This window comes from Centropristis striata, chromosome 1, assembly GCF_030273125.1.
Source record: "Centropristis striata isolate RG_2023a ecotype Rhode Island chromosome 1, C.striata_1.0, whole genome shotgun sequence".
Taxonomy (NCBI): Eukaryota; Metazoa; Chordata; class Actinopteri; order Perciformes; family Serranidae; genus Centropristis; species Centropristis striata.
The window spans coordinates 43,231,010-43,247,501 of record NC_081517.1 but is presented as its reverse complement, the minus strand read 5'-3'; the positions used below and the strand labels follow the sequence as shown (position 1 = coordinate 43,247,501).

The window sequence follows — 16,492 nt, the reverse complement described above, 5'->3', positions numbered from 1 at the left end:
ACAAAATGACCCAAAAAAGACACAAATTGACCAAAAAAGACACAAATTGACCAAAAAAAGACACAAAATGACCAAGAAAGACACAAAATGACCAAAAAAGACACAAAATGACCCAAGAAAGACACAAATTGACAAAAAAAGACACAAAATGACCAAAAAAAGACACAAAATGACCAAAAAAGACACAAAATGACCAAAAAAAGACACAAAATGACCAAAAAAAGACACAAAATGACCTAAAAGGACTCAAAATGACAAAAAAAAGACACAAAATGACCAAAAAAAGGAAACAAAATGACCAATAAAGACACAAATTGACCACAAAATGATCAAAAAAGACACAAAATGACCAAAAAAGACACAAAATGACCCAAGAAAGACACAAATTGACCAAAATGACCAAAAAAAGACACAAATTGACCAAAAAAGACACAAAATGACCAAAAAAAGACACAAAATGACCAAAAAAAGACACAAAATGACCAAAAAAAGGAAACAAAATGACCAATAAAGACACAAATTGACCACAAAATGATCAAAAAAGACACAAAATGACCTTAAAAGACACAAAATGAACAAAAAAACTAAAACACATTAACACATGAACACTTTAACACAGTGGAGACAGAGCTGCAATTACATTTTTACATTTTTTTTTTAATTTTGTGAGAGCATTATCATACAGTGCTTACTTTCAGACAATATACAATAGTATTTCTGCCACTCACAATCAAGGTTTTTTGTTTACAAAACAAGAAACAAGATACAGAAAGTTCAGCGTATTATTACATTTGAGAACTTTGAACAAACTGGGAAAGGTAGACATATGTAAAAGAGCAAATAGAAAAAAGAAAAAGAAATTATCCACCATGGAGTTTCAAAATGAAATATAAGTAATTCAAACTAATCATTAGACCCAATAAAACATAGTACAATGTTATAGTACAAAACAGCATTACAGGGTCATCCTTACAGTACTTCTGTCTGTTCCACATTAACATATTCAACCCACTTGGACCACAGTTTAACACATTTATCTTTCTGAAGGCGAAGGGAGAAGGTCCAGGAATTTTTTTTTATTAATATTGTGCCTTCTGCAGTTTAGATAATGCATTATTGTTGGGAAAAAAAATGGATTGGTAACGCTTTATAATAAGGTCCTTAACCCTTTGATGCACAACATGGGTCAGAAATGACTCATTCATCCAAATTTGATTTAAAATGAAATGACCTAATACTACAATAATAGTCATTTGTTTCAAATAGTTACTTTCCACACTCATACAGTACAGACCAAAAGTTTGGACACACCTTCTCATTCAATGCGTTTTTCTTTATTTTCATGTCTATTTACATTGTAGATTCATCAAAACTATTAATGAACACATGTGGAATTATGTACTTAACAAAAAAGTGTGAAATAACTGAAAACATGTCTTATATTCTAGTAAGCAAAGGGTGGTTACTTTGAGGAATCTAAAATACAAGACATGTTTTCAGTTATTTCACACTTTTTTTGTTAAGTACATAATTCCACATGTGTTCATTCATAGTTTTGATGAATCTACAATGTAAAAGTGATGAATATAAAGGAAACGCATTGAATGAGAAGGTGTGTGTCCAAATTTTTGGCCTGTACTGTATATTTCATATATTTAACATGTTTGTGTATCATTTTGTCACACATACAGTGTATCTGGAAGGTTTTCACAGCGCTTCACTTTTTCCACATTTTTTTTAATGTTTCAGCCTTATTCCAAAATTGATTAAATTCATTTTTCCTTAAAAATATACACACAATACCCCATAATGACATTTTTTGACCCATGTTGTGCATTAGAAGAGTAGTGATACAAAAAGGGTTTTTATTCAAAAAGTAAGAAATGGGAAAAACAAAAAATTAGGATGTATGCTAATCAAAAACAAGTTGATTTAGGAAAACCTGGAATACTGAATGATGAAATTAATTTATTGCCAAAATATTGAAAATTAAAACCTCAGATGGGTCACTTTAGACCCATGTTGTGCATCAAAGGGTTAATAACCATTAATGAACAAGTAATAAGGCATTGTTCTCGCTTTAGATCCGCTAGTTGCAAAAAGCATAGTTAACTTATAGTTAACTTATAATAGATGAGCAATAAAGTATATTTCAATATCAATAAGCAAACAAAATAAGATTAATAAAGGCATGGCAAAGACATAATGGGTGGGTCATGGGTGTTTGTAATGCCATTATTAACACTTATATAAGCTTATAAACACACAATAATGTTAATAAGCATCTAGTAAGGACTAACAAGGGCCTTATTACTTGTTAATTAATGGTTATTACAAGGACCTTAATATAAAGTGTTACCGATTGATTTACTGTGCAGCCCTAGTGTCGATATTTTAAAAACCCTTTCTAAAAGTTTTTTCAGGTTTACTTACAAACATTTTAAATCCCCCATGTTTTAGTAAGAATTTCCAACTTTGGCACATTGATAAAAAACTATATGACCTATCGAAACGTGGATTAATACACCGATACACAAGACTTGTGTCTACTGTTTAAAGTTTAAATGGAGTTTCTAGGTGAAATTATGCCGGAGAAGTAGACGCTTAAAAATCTCCAATTATTGTTCTTTTTCGCTCATTTTTTGTCGGCCGTCCCATTCATTTCAATGCAAAATTTTGGGAAATATCAAAAAACATTTAGCTGACTTGCATGTTTCAGTTGTTTTAGAGACAAATTTTAATTTCTTAAAATGTTTAATATTTCAAGTAGGAGGTATTAACATGAATTTATGTTACTTTGTTTTAGATGATGTATTCTTGCCCAAAGACATCGACCTGGATAGCACTGAAATGGATGAAACGGAGCGAGAGGTGGAATATTTCAAAAGGTATGTGCATTAAACTAACCGTGGTTTTCAAGAGATTTTTCTGTTGGTTTCACCTTTAAAGGTACCCTGTGGAGTTTTTTTGACCATTAGTGGTGCTATGGAGTCATGTTTTTATAGAGTAAATGAGTAAAAGCAAAGTGTTCTTGTTATTTGCAAGTTGGTGGCAATGAGGTATTCAAACAAAGCCAACAAAGAAAATAGCTGTTTTCATTCAATTTTGCATTAAAAAAGAGCAAATATACAAAGCTGTAAAAATGTACTTTGATCAGAAGATGGCAGTGTAATGCAGTAGTTCTCAACCTTTTTGAGTTGCGACCCCCAATTTAACATGCGTGTTGTCCACGACCCCCGCTCACTGAACAGAATCTCACACGCACAGTTCAGATTACCCAAAAAAGAAACAAAATGACTAAAAAAAGTAAACAAAATGACCAAAAAAGACACAAATTGACCACAAAATGATCAAAAAAGACACAAAATTACCTTAAAAGACACAAAATGAACAAAAAAAGACTAAAACACATGAACACATTAACACAGTGGAGACAGAGCTGACTTCCAAAATGATTTGGCGACCCCCAGAAATCATCTCGCGACCCCAATTGGGGAGCAAAGATGGATTTAAAAGGTTTTAAAGTCATCAAAATTGTCATATTTCCTTCCCTATAAACAAAATCCAGCGCAGGAAAGGAAATGCATTTAGCATTCATTAGGCCATAGAGCTAATCAAAATGTGTTCTGGCGAGAAACTTAACACAAAAACTCGACAGGGCTCTTTTCAACATTTATTACCTCAACTGAATTAATAAATTGAGCTGTAGCATCGACTTTCAGAACACTGCAAAAAAAGAAAAGTTGGGTGAACTCAAAATTTCAAGGCAACAAACTTTGATAAAATTTTAAGTTGGACATTTAAAATAAATATTTTAAGTTTTGTTTTTGAGTTTGCTTAACTCTGAATTCAGATTTTTGTCAACTCAACTGGAAGTTGCACTAACGTATAATTTACATTGTAATAACTTATCAGCTAATACTGGGACCACAATTTTGAGTTAGCATTGATACGCTAATGGCTACTCTTGTAGCTGTAACAAGCAGCACCGCTAGCATCAGTTAGCCGCTAGCACCAGTTATTGTTTATTGTTTATTGAATGGATCCCCATTAGCTGACGCCTTGGCGACTGCTAGTCTTCCTGGGGTCCCTAAAAAGACATAGAAAATGACATACAAACAACATAAACAAAAACAGTACATACAAGAAAAACAATAACGTACTCAATTAATACATACATGCAATACTGTTAAAAATTCTACATTCATATTTACCCGACAAATGTTATACTGCAAAAATCATTAATTCAGATGTCTATAGTGTCAATATCAGCTGTATACACTTATAATTTGTCATTTCATTAGAGAACATTTAAAAGGAAGAATCATCCAGCTACAGATATAGCAGAGAAAAAGAAATAAAATAAGAAAACAAAATAAGTTAGCCGTTAGCTTTCGCTAATGACTGAATTTCACCGCTTTCCCGCATTTCACAACAAAGAAATAAGAGTTATCAGAACTATTGTCCCTTGTTGTGAACCCCAACTTAAAGATATAAGTAACAACAACTCACAAACTTGTTTTTGAGCAGACAACTGGCTTCCTTTGTTGTGCTAACTTACATTATTGCCCTAAATGTCAATAATTTATATTTCCAAGTTTTACCAACTTAAATCACTGTTTTAGGCAAAAAAAAAATACAAGTTGGCTTTTTTGCAGTGAAGTTTAATTGTTTTTTTGTTTTTTTTCTTGCAGGTTTTGCTTGGATTCTGCCCGGCAGACTCGCCAGCGGCTTTCCATCAACTGGTCAAACTTTAGTTTGAAGAAAGCCACGTTTGCTGCACATTGAGGCCGTTAGTGAGTGACTGTCAGGACACAATCAGTACCTTAACAGCTATACCAACCCACCCGTCCCCTCCCCCGCCCCTCGCCACCACCCCTTTACCTCCATCCGACTGTTGTCCTTCCAGAACTTCTCTCCCGCTGTGCCCAAATCACACCCACGCTGCCTTGCTTTGTTCTTGTCGCTGTGTGGTTCCAACACAGACCCCATCTGGACTGATCCACCTGCAGAGCTAAAAACAAAAATTAAATTAAATGACACAAAAAGAATCACAAAATGCTACTTTACATCTGATTTAATTTTCCTTGCGTGCTTGTATGCTTTTTAGTCTGAGTCGGGCATTTCTCTTGACTGAAAAAAAAGCCATGGTATGAAATTATTTTTCTTATATTGGCTTACCTGTAGTCAAAAGATGCTTACTATGTCTGGATGGTTCTCCCCCCCAACCCCTCCCCCCCCTCTACACCCCCCAAAAAAGAGACAATGGAAACTACAAAAAAAGAGAAATGTATTGAATTAAAAGCTGTATTTGAGATATTGTGGCTTACTATCCCGTCGTTTCCCGTTCCTAGCACGGCATCTCATCCACATGATTGACAAGGGAATGGGCTTGGTCAGCTGGTCTCCACTCCCTGCTCCCCCCCTCCTCCTCCTCCTCCACCACCACCACCAACACCTCCTCCACCCTATTTCACAGAAAGGAGGAAAGCGTAATACTTGACAATGTTCTTTTTTGGTTTTTAAGTTCTGTTTAACAAACTGTTGAGTAAAAGTGTACCAGTTACAGTTTTTGTTTTCTTTATTTTTGACCTGTAGCCAGCTTGTATCAGAATACTTTCAGAATGAAATTGAAAAAGAACAATACTCACACTATCAATCTGTTATAGAGTGTATATTGTATTAACACTGAAGCCAAACTGGCTACTTTTAACATATTGTTAAGTAATATTAAATCTTGTCTTTCTTTTTTGAAAGATGGAATACAGTAGAATGGCAGGATTATGCGTCTTGTGTCACATCTTATTTCATACATGCAGAAGATTTTTTTTTTTTTCCATTGAAGGACATGGGCACTTAAAACTACACATACATGGGAAGAAAATGTTTTGAGATATCAGCACATTTACTCTGGAGTCAAACAAGAAGATTCATACTACACTGATATCCTTTGAATGGAAGCAAGCAGCCAGTTAGCTTAGCACAAAAACTGGAATCAGGACAAATGGCCTGGCTCTCTGCATCTAATGTGTTTAATCAGTTTAACCCATAAGAACCTATGGTGACACCCGTGTAACAAACACTTTAAATCTTCCAGAATCTCCCATATTCAGCTTTATGCTTCACATTAACTCATTAAATCCCTAAGTGACGTATACTCAACGCCCTGGTGTGGTGGTCATGTGACTTTAACAGGAAGTGACTTCTCCAAAATGTAGCTGTGACTGGGAACAGAAATGTGAAAAAGTAGCTAATTTTAAAAAGCTTATTTTTTGTTACTTGGCTAAGTTTAAACCCATTTAACAATTCTAAACCGTTAATAGGGAACTGAACAAATTAAAGTCACAATTCTGATATATGTTATGGAGATGCAAAAGAAAGAGACACATTTTCTGCTTACAGAGACACCAATTTATTACCCTTTTTTTTCTATTTTAAAATAAGAAATATAAACATAAATACCATAAACGGCCAATGTAATGTTCATATGTCACATCACAGATCTTTGGCATTTAGGGGTAACAATTTTTTTTTTTTTTTTTAAACATCAGAAATGTGTTTTATGTGGTCAACTTATAGAACACATCCTTTAAGGATAACTGGGTCTGGGTTCTTATGGGTTAAAACAACAATTTGCTGTTTTTCAGATGTTTATGTGCTGGACTATTGCTTGGCTGGGACAAGCCTCCACTGATTGCCTTTGCAACTTACTAGAACCAAGAAAAAGTCCCTTTTTTAAAACGGAATATTGTCGTTTTAATGTGTTCATCTCTTGTGATAAACAAGATGTGGCGTGTTGAGTGAGATATTTTTGGTGTGCTCACCAAATGCAAAGCAATTTTATTGCATGCCACAGTTGCAAACAAAGTCGATGCAACGTCTATAATTACTCAACAAGAATAAGCAGAATTTGCATATTTGTTTCCTGCACAGCATACACCTGATCTAGCCAAACTCCATTTAGAAAACAAGCATTTTAAAAGTTGGGTAACACTTTACAATAACCTTCTAAGTAATGTTTATAGATGGTTTATAAACCAACTATTAACCATTTACAAAGTGCTATACATATTTAATCTTTAAATGGTTTCAACCAATTTCTTATATGAATCATTTCAAAATCATTAACCTACTAAATATGGTGTTAAAAATGTAATAATGAGTGAAACTAAAACTATTAATAAACTATAATTTAATTGTTTGTAAATGGTAAATTAATTATAAACTTACATTAATATACCATCTATTTGTCATTCATGAATAATGTAGTTAGTTTAACAGTAATAAATTATGTAATTACCATTCTAAATGGCCTATAAATGGTTTATAAATGATGATTAAACATTAATAAACTATCTGTTTACCATTTATAAATTATGGTTATTGTAAAGTGTTACCAAAAGTTTTTTGCTTGTTGTTTTGCAGAGAAACCTGACGAGCACAAATTCAGACTTTTTTACAAATCGGCATCATGATGATGTAGTTATTTTGGGGCAACCTTTGGATCCGATTATGGCAATTAAGTCCCAGCAAAATCTCTTTATTTTGGGTTTATACCGCTGTAGTAATGGCAGTGATCTAAACATTGTTTCAGTGAATTTCACGCAGCTGTTTGCACATTTGGATGATGCCATGAATGCTGACCCAATAAGGGGTTTGGTATCTGGGACTTTCACAACTCGTACAAAAATATTGCATGGTGGTTATTTCGACAATGGTTGATGAGGGAAAGAAAGAAAAACAGACGTTGGTATTTACGTCAGCGTGGAATAAACAAACGATCAAACTCGCATGAGTAACGTGAGATAAAAAATGTTCTTGTTGGCAGATTTTGTTACTGTTGGACAAAGCTATGCTAGCGGTTCCTCCCTGTTTTTAGTCTTTGTGCTATGCTAAGCTAAGCTAACTGGTGCTAAGCTAAGCTAACTGGTTGCAACTTCATATTTAACAGACAAACGTGAATTGTGTCAAAGTTCTCATCTTATCTTAGCAAGAAAGCAAAATCTTATTTCCCAAAATGTCAAGTATTTGCTTGATTTTACTTATTATTCTTAACAAAAATATTGCATGGTGGTTATTTCGACAATGGTTGATGAGGGAAAGAAAGAAAAACAGACGTTGGTATTTACATCAGCGTGGCACTCGCCAGTAACACGAATAAACAAACGATCAAACTCGCATGAGTAACGTGAGATAAAAAATGTTCTTGTTGGCAGATTTTGTTCCTGTTGGCCAAAGCTATGCTAGCGGTTCCTCCCTGTTTTTAGTCTTTGTGCTAAGCTAAGCTAAGCTAAGCTAACTGGTTGCAACTTCATATTTAACAGACAAACGTGAATTGTGTCAAAGTTCTTATCTTAGCAAGAAAGCAAAATCTTATTTCCCAAAATGTAAAGTATTTGCTTGATTTTGCAACTTCATATTTAACAGACAAACGTGAATTGTGTCAATTGTTATTTCCCAAAATGTCAAGTATTTGCTTGATTTTAATTCTTATTATTATTATTCTTAACATGAGCGAGAAAACCTTTCAAGGTCAGTTCACTTGAACCACCATGGGACCGGTGAAAAACACACACTGCTTGCGGCAAAGCAGGAATTTTACCCATTGTTGCTGCTCTGCATGTCTGCGGCTACATAAGGTTGCAGAGTGAGTCACACCCTTGAATAAATACGCGTTCCTTTTGGGAAATCCACTAATTGACAGTCATAATCAATCTAGAAGGCCACTGTAACTGAGTCATGTTGATCCAGAGGTTCAGTTTCAATCACAAAGTATGTTAAACAAAAAAAAAAAAAAAACACAGCTAGCAGCCATTGGGCTACCTCAGACATTTACATATGTAGTCCAATTTCATACATGCACATGAAACTCTAGGGAAAATTGATTTGAGGCGGTTTTGAAATCAAGTACATTCCCTCAGGGTGAAGTGAGCGTGAAATGAGGTCATGCTTTGGCTTATCTAGATGGAGATGAGTTAATACATACCTTTCACTGACAGGACAGCAGCAGCAGTGAAAGCCTCAGCATTGGTGTTTTTCCACCACTTTAACTTGAATTCAATAGCATCATGATGACATTTTATAAGTCAAATCAAGTCAAAGTTTATTTACAGAGCACATTTAAAAACAACCTCAGTTGACCAAAGTGCTGTACAGTTATTAAAATAGAATAAATCATACACAAATAGGTATAAATAAAAACAAGGAAAACAGTAAAACAATAAAATAAAATAGTAATAAAAACTCAATCCAGAACAGAGTTAGAGATAAAAAGACAAATAAAAGGGTAAAAAAAGTAAAAAAGAAAGCCAAGGATTCTTGTCTAGCTGGGACTGAACGCCAAGGAAAATAATAAGTGGTGAAATGTACATTTACTTCAGTACAATTTTGAGGTAGTTGTACTATGCTTAAGTATTTCCATTTTATGTAACTTTTACTCCACTCTGTTTTAGAGACCAATATTGTATAATATAACTATGTACTTTTCAGGCCAAGATTTAACATAAAAACACATGATTTAACATGAATACAGTTTTGTATAACAAAACCATAAAACAGTGTAATTAGGTGTTTAAAATTAACCAGAAAAATACTTTTTTAACAGTAAAAAGTTGCTTACATAAATACATCAATAATTCACAGTGTGGTATTAGTACTTTTACTGAAGTACGGGAATCTGAATACTTCTTTCACCACTGGATTTTGTAAACTTTTCACTGCTGGGCTTCGCTTTTTTTCCAGTATATAATGATAAAATATGTTCAATTTAATGTGTACTTATGTCTGGGGAAAGTTTGAGAAAACGTGGAACTAGTCTCAAACTAGTTTCTATTTGCTTTGTTGATTTTTGTGGCTAAAACCACATTTCACATCTATTTGCACTAAGGAAAAAAAGATTTCTTGCAATTTCAGGATGCATAATATTCACATATTTTCATTCTCACCTTAAAAAGACAACAAAAATGGAGTTTAAGCAGCTATTTTATTTTTTTTAACAATACGATGAAAAAGTTCTGTGTGTTTATATCACATTCAGAGTCAAATGAACAACATGTAGAGGAAGTGAGCTACAGTTATGTTCCTCACCAACTGCTTCCTCTTAACTTTTTTGTAGAGTGTCTATCTCTTAAAAAAAAAAACGAGGGATTTCACAATGAAAAATCACCACTCCTACAAATTAGTCGATTGTTATAACTGCGGTAAATGTACTTCATACAAGGGGAAGACAAAAGGTTTTGGTTTTGTGAGAGCCACCGGAGCAGATCTGACTCATAATTCATTTCAGGTATGAATGAGTGTCTGGCTGTTTTGTAGAGCGTGCTCGCTCTCAGTCACTAGTGATGTAAGATCGGATCTACCGCACTTGAGCAAATGCCCCACAAAACTACTAACGTAGACAGGGCTGAAAACACTGCATTCGTTTGAGAGTCAAATTTGGGCCGTGATCTGATTAAAACTTGAATTTGGCACAGATTTGTGATATGTAGAGATAGTAGATAGATAGATATGTAGAGAGCTACTTCGGTCAACTCTTTTCCTCACATTATAATATGTTTAAGTTCCATCATATGTCTTCTGAAATGTTTTCTTGTTTCCTTTTGCTGTATGGTCGAGGTCAGGGGTCGGCAACCTTTATGGGTAAAAGAGCCACAGTTGCCGAAAAAAGGGGAAAAAATGTCGGAATGGAGCCGCAAACCTTATTTTAAGCCTTATAATGACGATAAAACAGCTACGTCTATACTAGCCTACCAGCTTTACTCATAGGTCACAATGAGCATTTATTAATATGATTTAGTCAGAAAGCAGTGAGAACCAAAGTGCAAATAAGAGGCTTGACACTGAAGAAATATCTAAGCTAGGGAAACTTAAAACGGGACTTGAAGTTGGCAAAATTTAGAGGTTAAGCTGCCGTGCCGTAGACTTTTGTAAGCTATGATGTGCATTTGAGGTGACCAAAAATTAAAGAGAAAAATATGTTTAAATCCTGTGTATAAGATGAAGATTTTTACAATTGAAAAATATAAATTGCTTTGGTCAACACCAACCACCTTTTATGTTAAATAAGAATTAAAATGTAAACAAATTTGTTTCATTTCATATAAATGTTTTGGTCACAGCCACAGGGAGCCACACTGCAAAAAAGCCAACTTGTATTTTTTGGCCTAAAACAGTGATTTAAGTTGGTAAAACTTGGAAATATAAATTATTGACATTTAGGGCAATAATGTAAGTTAGCACAACAAAGGAAGCCAGTTGTCTGCTCAAAAACAAGTTTGTGAGTTGTTGTTACTTATATCTTTAAGTTGGGGTTCACAACAAGGGACAATAGTTCTGATAACTCTTATTTCTTTGTTGGGGAAATCGGTGAAATTCGGTCATTAGCGACAGCGACATCAGTTAGCTAGCGGCTAACTGACGCTAGCGGCTAACTGATGCTAGCGGCGCTGCTTGTTACAGCTACAAGAGTAGCCATTAGCGTATCAATGCTAACTCAAAATTGTGGTCGCAGCATTAGCTGACATTTCATAGCGGCGTTACAATCGTGCCAATTCAGCACATTGCAGAAGTTAGCAGAAGTAAGGATTAAAAGTTATTACAATGTAAATTATAAGTTAGGACAACTTACAGTTGAGTTGACAAAAATCTGAATTCAGAAACAAAACTTAAAATATTTAGTTTAATTGTCCAACTTAAAATTTTAATTTTGTTGCCTTGAAATTTTGAGTTCACCCAACTTTTCTTTTTTTGCAGTGTACTACAGATGGCCTGAAGAGCAACCTGTGGCTCTGGAGCCACAGGTTGCCGCCGCAGGTTGCCGAGCCCTGGTCTAGGTTGATGAATGACACAATGGTGCACTGAGAGCTGTCTGACAATGACAGGGGCGAGCGCCAATAGGATTATTAGAAGGGATCACAGCTGCCTCGTAGCTTGTAATCAGAATGCTGATCTTTTCATTGTCAACAGCCTGGAGCCTTCAGGATCAAATACACTTCCAGAGAGGGAATCCCCCCTCCTCCATTCCCAGCTACAATATGCCTCAATGCTGTTTTATTTTGATGGACGAAAATCTTCCCACTACCTTAAAAAAAATGCATTTAAAAACAGTCGACCTTAATACCGACTACCTCAGCCAACATGTGTTCAATCAAAATGATCTGTTTAAGTCGACAGCGCTCCATTTTCAAATAAACTCGTCTACTGTTTTGGGAATTCCCTCGTGATGGCGGGAAATTCCCGTTCTTTTAGGATACACATGTAGATTAAAGGCTGTATCTATCCATTCTGTGTTTGTCTGGATAAGTGTCAGGCTGAAGTTTTTCCCTCCTTTGTTTAAAAAAGCATCTCACAGCTTCACCGGTACATCCTGGAGCTTTGAAACTAGTTTCCAACAGGAACTGAGCTACCGCTGTCACCTGACTTTTCTTATTAATTCTTTTGTTTCTTAGAAAAAGTTCCCAGATGCTCAGGTGGGGGACTTGTGACCTCTTTTTTTCCACCCTGAGATCGGTGGGTAGTGTGTGTTTTTTTTCTGTGTGGAAGTTCAGTCACTTATAGACCCTGTTGTAAAAATAAGTGGGCGTTTGTGTGGCGGGGGGGAGAATCCCCAGCAGACAGCTCATGGCCTTTTTAGGCCCTGTGTGTATTTCTACATGCGGTCGGCTTATAGAAAGATACTTAAGTTGCCCTTTAAAGCCAAAATTGGAACCAGTGGTTCTGTGGGCACACGAACTAGCGCCAGGCTTTTTGGTGTGTTATGTAAATGAAGTAAATGTGTTGCAAACTAATTCAGCCACAAATATCTTCCCCTGTTAGCTGATGAGTAAGTTAACATGTGATGCTTCCTGGTGTCATTTGAACGCTCGGGGAGTTGGGTGATGGGCCAACTGTCAAAACTCTTTCTATTGTTTTCAGAAACACTTCAACACTTTGTATGGAAGCTCATTCATGCCATTAAAGAAGAAAAAAAACATTATGGAAAAAGCTTAACCTTGAGAAATGACGGTAACACTTTACAATAACCAACTAAGTGATGTTTATAGATTGTTTATAAACCAATTATTAACCATTTACAAAGTGCTACCATTTAAACCATAACCATTTAAATGTTTTCAACCAATTTCTTAAATGATTTCGAAATCATTAACATACTTAATATGGTGTTAAAAATGTTAAAATGAGTGCAACTAAAACTATTAATTATAATTTAATTGTTTGTTAATGGTAAAGTAACTATACACTTACATTAATATACATTTTTATATATAAATATACCATCTAATTGCCATTTATTAATGATGTAGTTAGTTAAACATTGATACATTGTGTATTTTCCATTCTAAATGGCCTTTAAACTGTTTATAAATGGTGATTAAACATTAATAAACTATCTGTTTACCATTTATAAATGACGGTTATTGTAAAGTGTTACCCATATACCTTTGGGAAATTGTTTGAAAACTTTTAAAGATTAAATATGTATAGAACTGTGTAAGTGGTTAATAATTGGTTTATAAACTATCTATAAACATCACTTAGTTGGTTATTGTAAAGTGTTACCCAAAATCATTATCATACTTAATATGTTAAAAATGTTAAAATGAGTGCAACTAAAACTATTGATAAACTATTAATTATCATTTTAATGGTAAAGTAACTATAAACTTACATTAATATACCATCTATTTGTAATTTATGAATGATTTAGTTAGTTAAACATTAATAAATTATGTATTTACCATTCTAAATGGCCTATATACGGTATATAAATGATGATTAAAAATTAATAAACTATCTGTCTACCATTTATAAATGATGGTTATTGTAAAGTGTTACCGAAATGACTTGCAATCCCAATTTTTAAAAAAATAAATCCATTGTCTGGAACTTAAATAAAACATGATGCGATAATTTACTAATCCTTCAAGATTTATTCACTTAAAACTGCACAATGATGGAATATTTTATGTTCAGACTGATGACAAATGCTTGTTTTTGTAAATATACTCTGAATTTGATGCATTCTGGTTTTATTTGCGTTTTACAAAGCGTGAATTGGGATTGTATATTCAAATAATGACAGTCACTTTCAAGGTAATTTTTGGTATATTTTCAGAGGGTTTATCATTATTTTGTAATGGTTATAATTTTGAGATAAAATAGTTAATTATTCTGGGATACTAATTTAGTATTTCTTTTCAACATTGATTCAATTTTATTTTGCCTTGAAAAGTCAAACATGGGATTAGAACACTGACATAAATCGCGCACTCGTAATGAGACCCGCGCGCACGCAAATCAAACATCCGCGCGCGCGTATTGTTTTTTCGAGCGCTTTCAAATCCGCGAGCTATTTTGTATCCTGCATCTCTGCTCCCTAGAACAAAAACTGAACAAAAGACTCTGGGAAGTCATTATTCTGTGACCTTTAGTCATTGTATTGCAATACTTAATCTTTATTTTATTTATTTTTTATCCTGATAGAAAGTAAGCTTTGTATCACTTATCTGTACGGTCAATATGAAGCTACCACTAGCAGCTAAGCTAACATTAGCTGGAAAGTTAGCCTGGCTCTGCCCAGTGTTACTAAATCCTTTTACAAGCTCCTCTAAGGATCAGTTACTAATATATTAAAACGCATCTATTTAATCTGTGCACAATTCTAGTTTTGGTGAAAAGATGAAATTAGCCACAATACAGATTTTTTCCCCAAATCTTTGAATTTGAGATTTATATTCAAATAATTCTGCATTTTTCAGTTCTACAATTTGTGAAATGTACGGAAGAGGATTAGGGCCAGGTAGGAGGTAAAAATAAATAATTATTAAGTTTGAGAAAAAAATCAAAATGATGAGAATAAAGTTGAAATACAATGTTGAGAAAATACGTATAGAATACAATATATGTCTAAGAAATTCACATACATTACATGAAAGCAGATATTCCCCAAAACAATAGTTATGGTAGCTACTACCGAGAATAGCTCATTAATGTGTAGGCGGATTTTAGTGCTAGTACACCATTAACACGTAGATTGTGGTTATTGCTCATTTTATGACATTTATGAAAATCTGATTGTAGCTTGCAGTCTACCTCATGGTTCGGATAGACGTAGTTTCTCTAAAACAATGTTCCTCTGATGACTTATTAATTTGTCAATGTCTTTCCAACTTTACCAAAAAAAAAAGAGTTTACTTTATTCTCTTCGTTTTGACTTTTTTCTCGAAATTGTATTTCAACTTTAATCTCGACTTTGTTCTCGACTTTTTTCTCAAACTGCATAATGGGGAAAAAATCCTCCTAATTTTTTATCCACTCTATCCCAATCCACTTTAATAGAACTGCTTTTGTTTGCTATCTGACATTTTAAAAGATAAATTAAAAAATCGATAATACTACACCAAGTGTATGGTAAATTTGAAGCTATAACTAGCAGCTAAGCTAGCTAGAGGCTAGCCTGGCTCTGGCTAATGTTGTATAATCCATCTCGCACCTTTAAAATTCACTGATTCTTAAGTTTTATATCTGGTGTGTTTAATTTGAGAGAAAAAAAATGTAGTTAACTAATGCTAGTGCCTAATAATGTAATGCCTAGTAATGCTAGGCTAAGCTAAGGGACTGCTAATGGTAGCTTCATATTTACTGTACAGTAATGAGCAGTATTAATCTTTTTCATGGCTCTTGGCAAGACTGGAAATAAAATTTCTGGAAATATTTTAAAGTGAGACTATATGCAACTTTTGCCAGATCGTATTTACCGTTATCCGGTAAATAAGAGTCATACAGTAACACTCACAGCATCTCGCTAATGTAATCTATTGGCCATAGTGTATTGAACTGAGCAAAACTAAGTTTAACTGCTCAGGCATTCAACTTTTAATTTATACAAAGACTGCATTTTGTGTCTTATTTTAAAAGTTTGTCTTAAAGTTCGATATTAAACAAAAAAAAACAACAATGCAGCAAAAGGCCTATGTGCTCACTAACGTGTACAGTTTGCCTTTGTTTTTTCTGTGCAACTCAACTGCCTACTTCCTTTTTAAAAACAGGGGATGTCCAGCTTCCTGTGCTTACTGCACTAAACCCATGACAACTGATTCACGTACAGCTCTTTATAACAAACTGTTGGTGTCAAAGTGAAACTTGACAGTGTCTGACTGCAGTGTTTTGGTCACTAACTGATCCGCAGGTGGTCGTTGGATGTAACTCGAGCTTTACTCTTTCTCTGGTCGTCTCAGTAGCCCTGTTAGTGTTTTTGCTTCAGCCACACAACAGCTGAGAATATGGCTGTCACAGTACAGCGTGCCCATTCAGGCAACGCTAGGAAGGGGTTTTCCACCGAGCACAAGCACATACACGTGACACGGATGGACACACACACAAACACACACTAAAAAGACATGCACACACTGACTTAGATTAAGTAGCGCCAACATTTTCGTGGTTAGGCTATGATCTGTGGTTACAGCTCGAGGCTGCAGACTGTCTTAAGAAT

At 34.5% G+C, this 16,492-nt stretch overlaps 1 protein-coding gene across 1 annotated transcript in view; it reads left to right on the top strand.

Annotated features, from left to right (window-relative positions):
• The window catches only part of fam193a (family with sequence similarity 193 member A), a 48,621-nt gene extending 42,840 nt beyond the window's left edge, over positions 1 to 5,781 (top strand). The window contains 2 exon segments of the mRNA XM_059343048.1: positions 2,807 to 2,888; positions 4,695 to 5,781. Coding sequence (XP_059199031.1) covers positions 2,807 to 2,888; positions 4,695 to 4,788 — 176 coding nt within the window. The 3' untranslated portion in view covers positions 4,789 to 5,781.
• Positions 5,782 to 16,492: the final 10,711 nt, after the last annotated feature.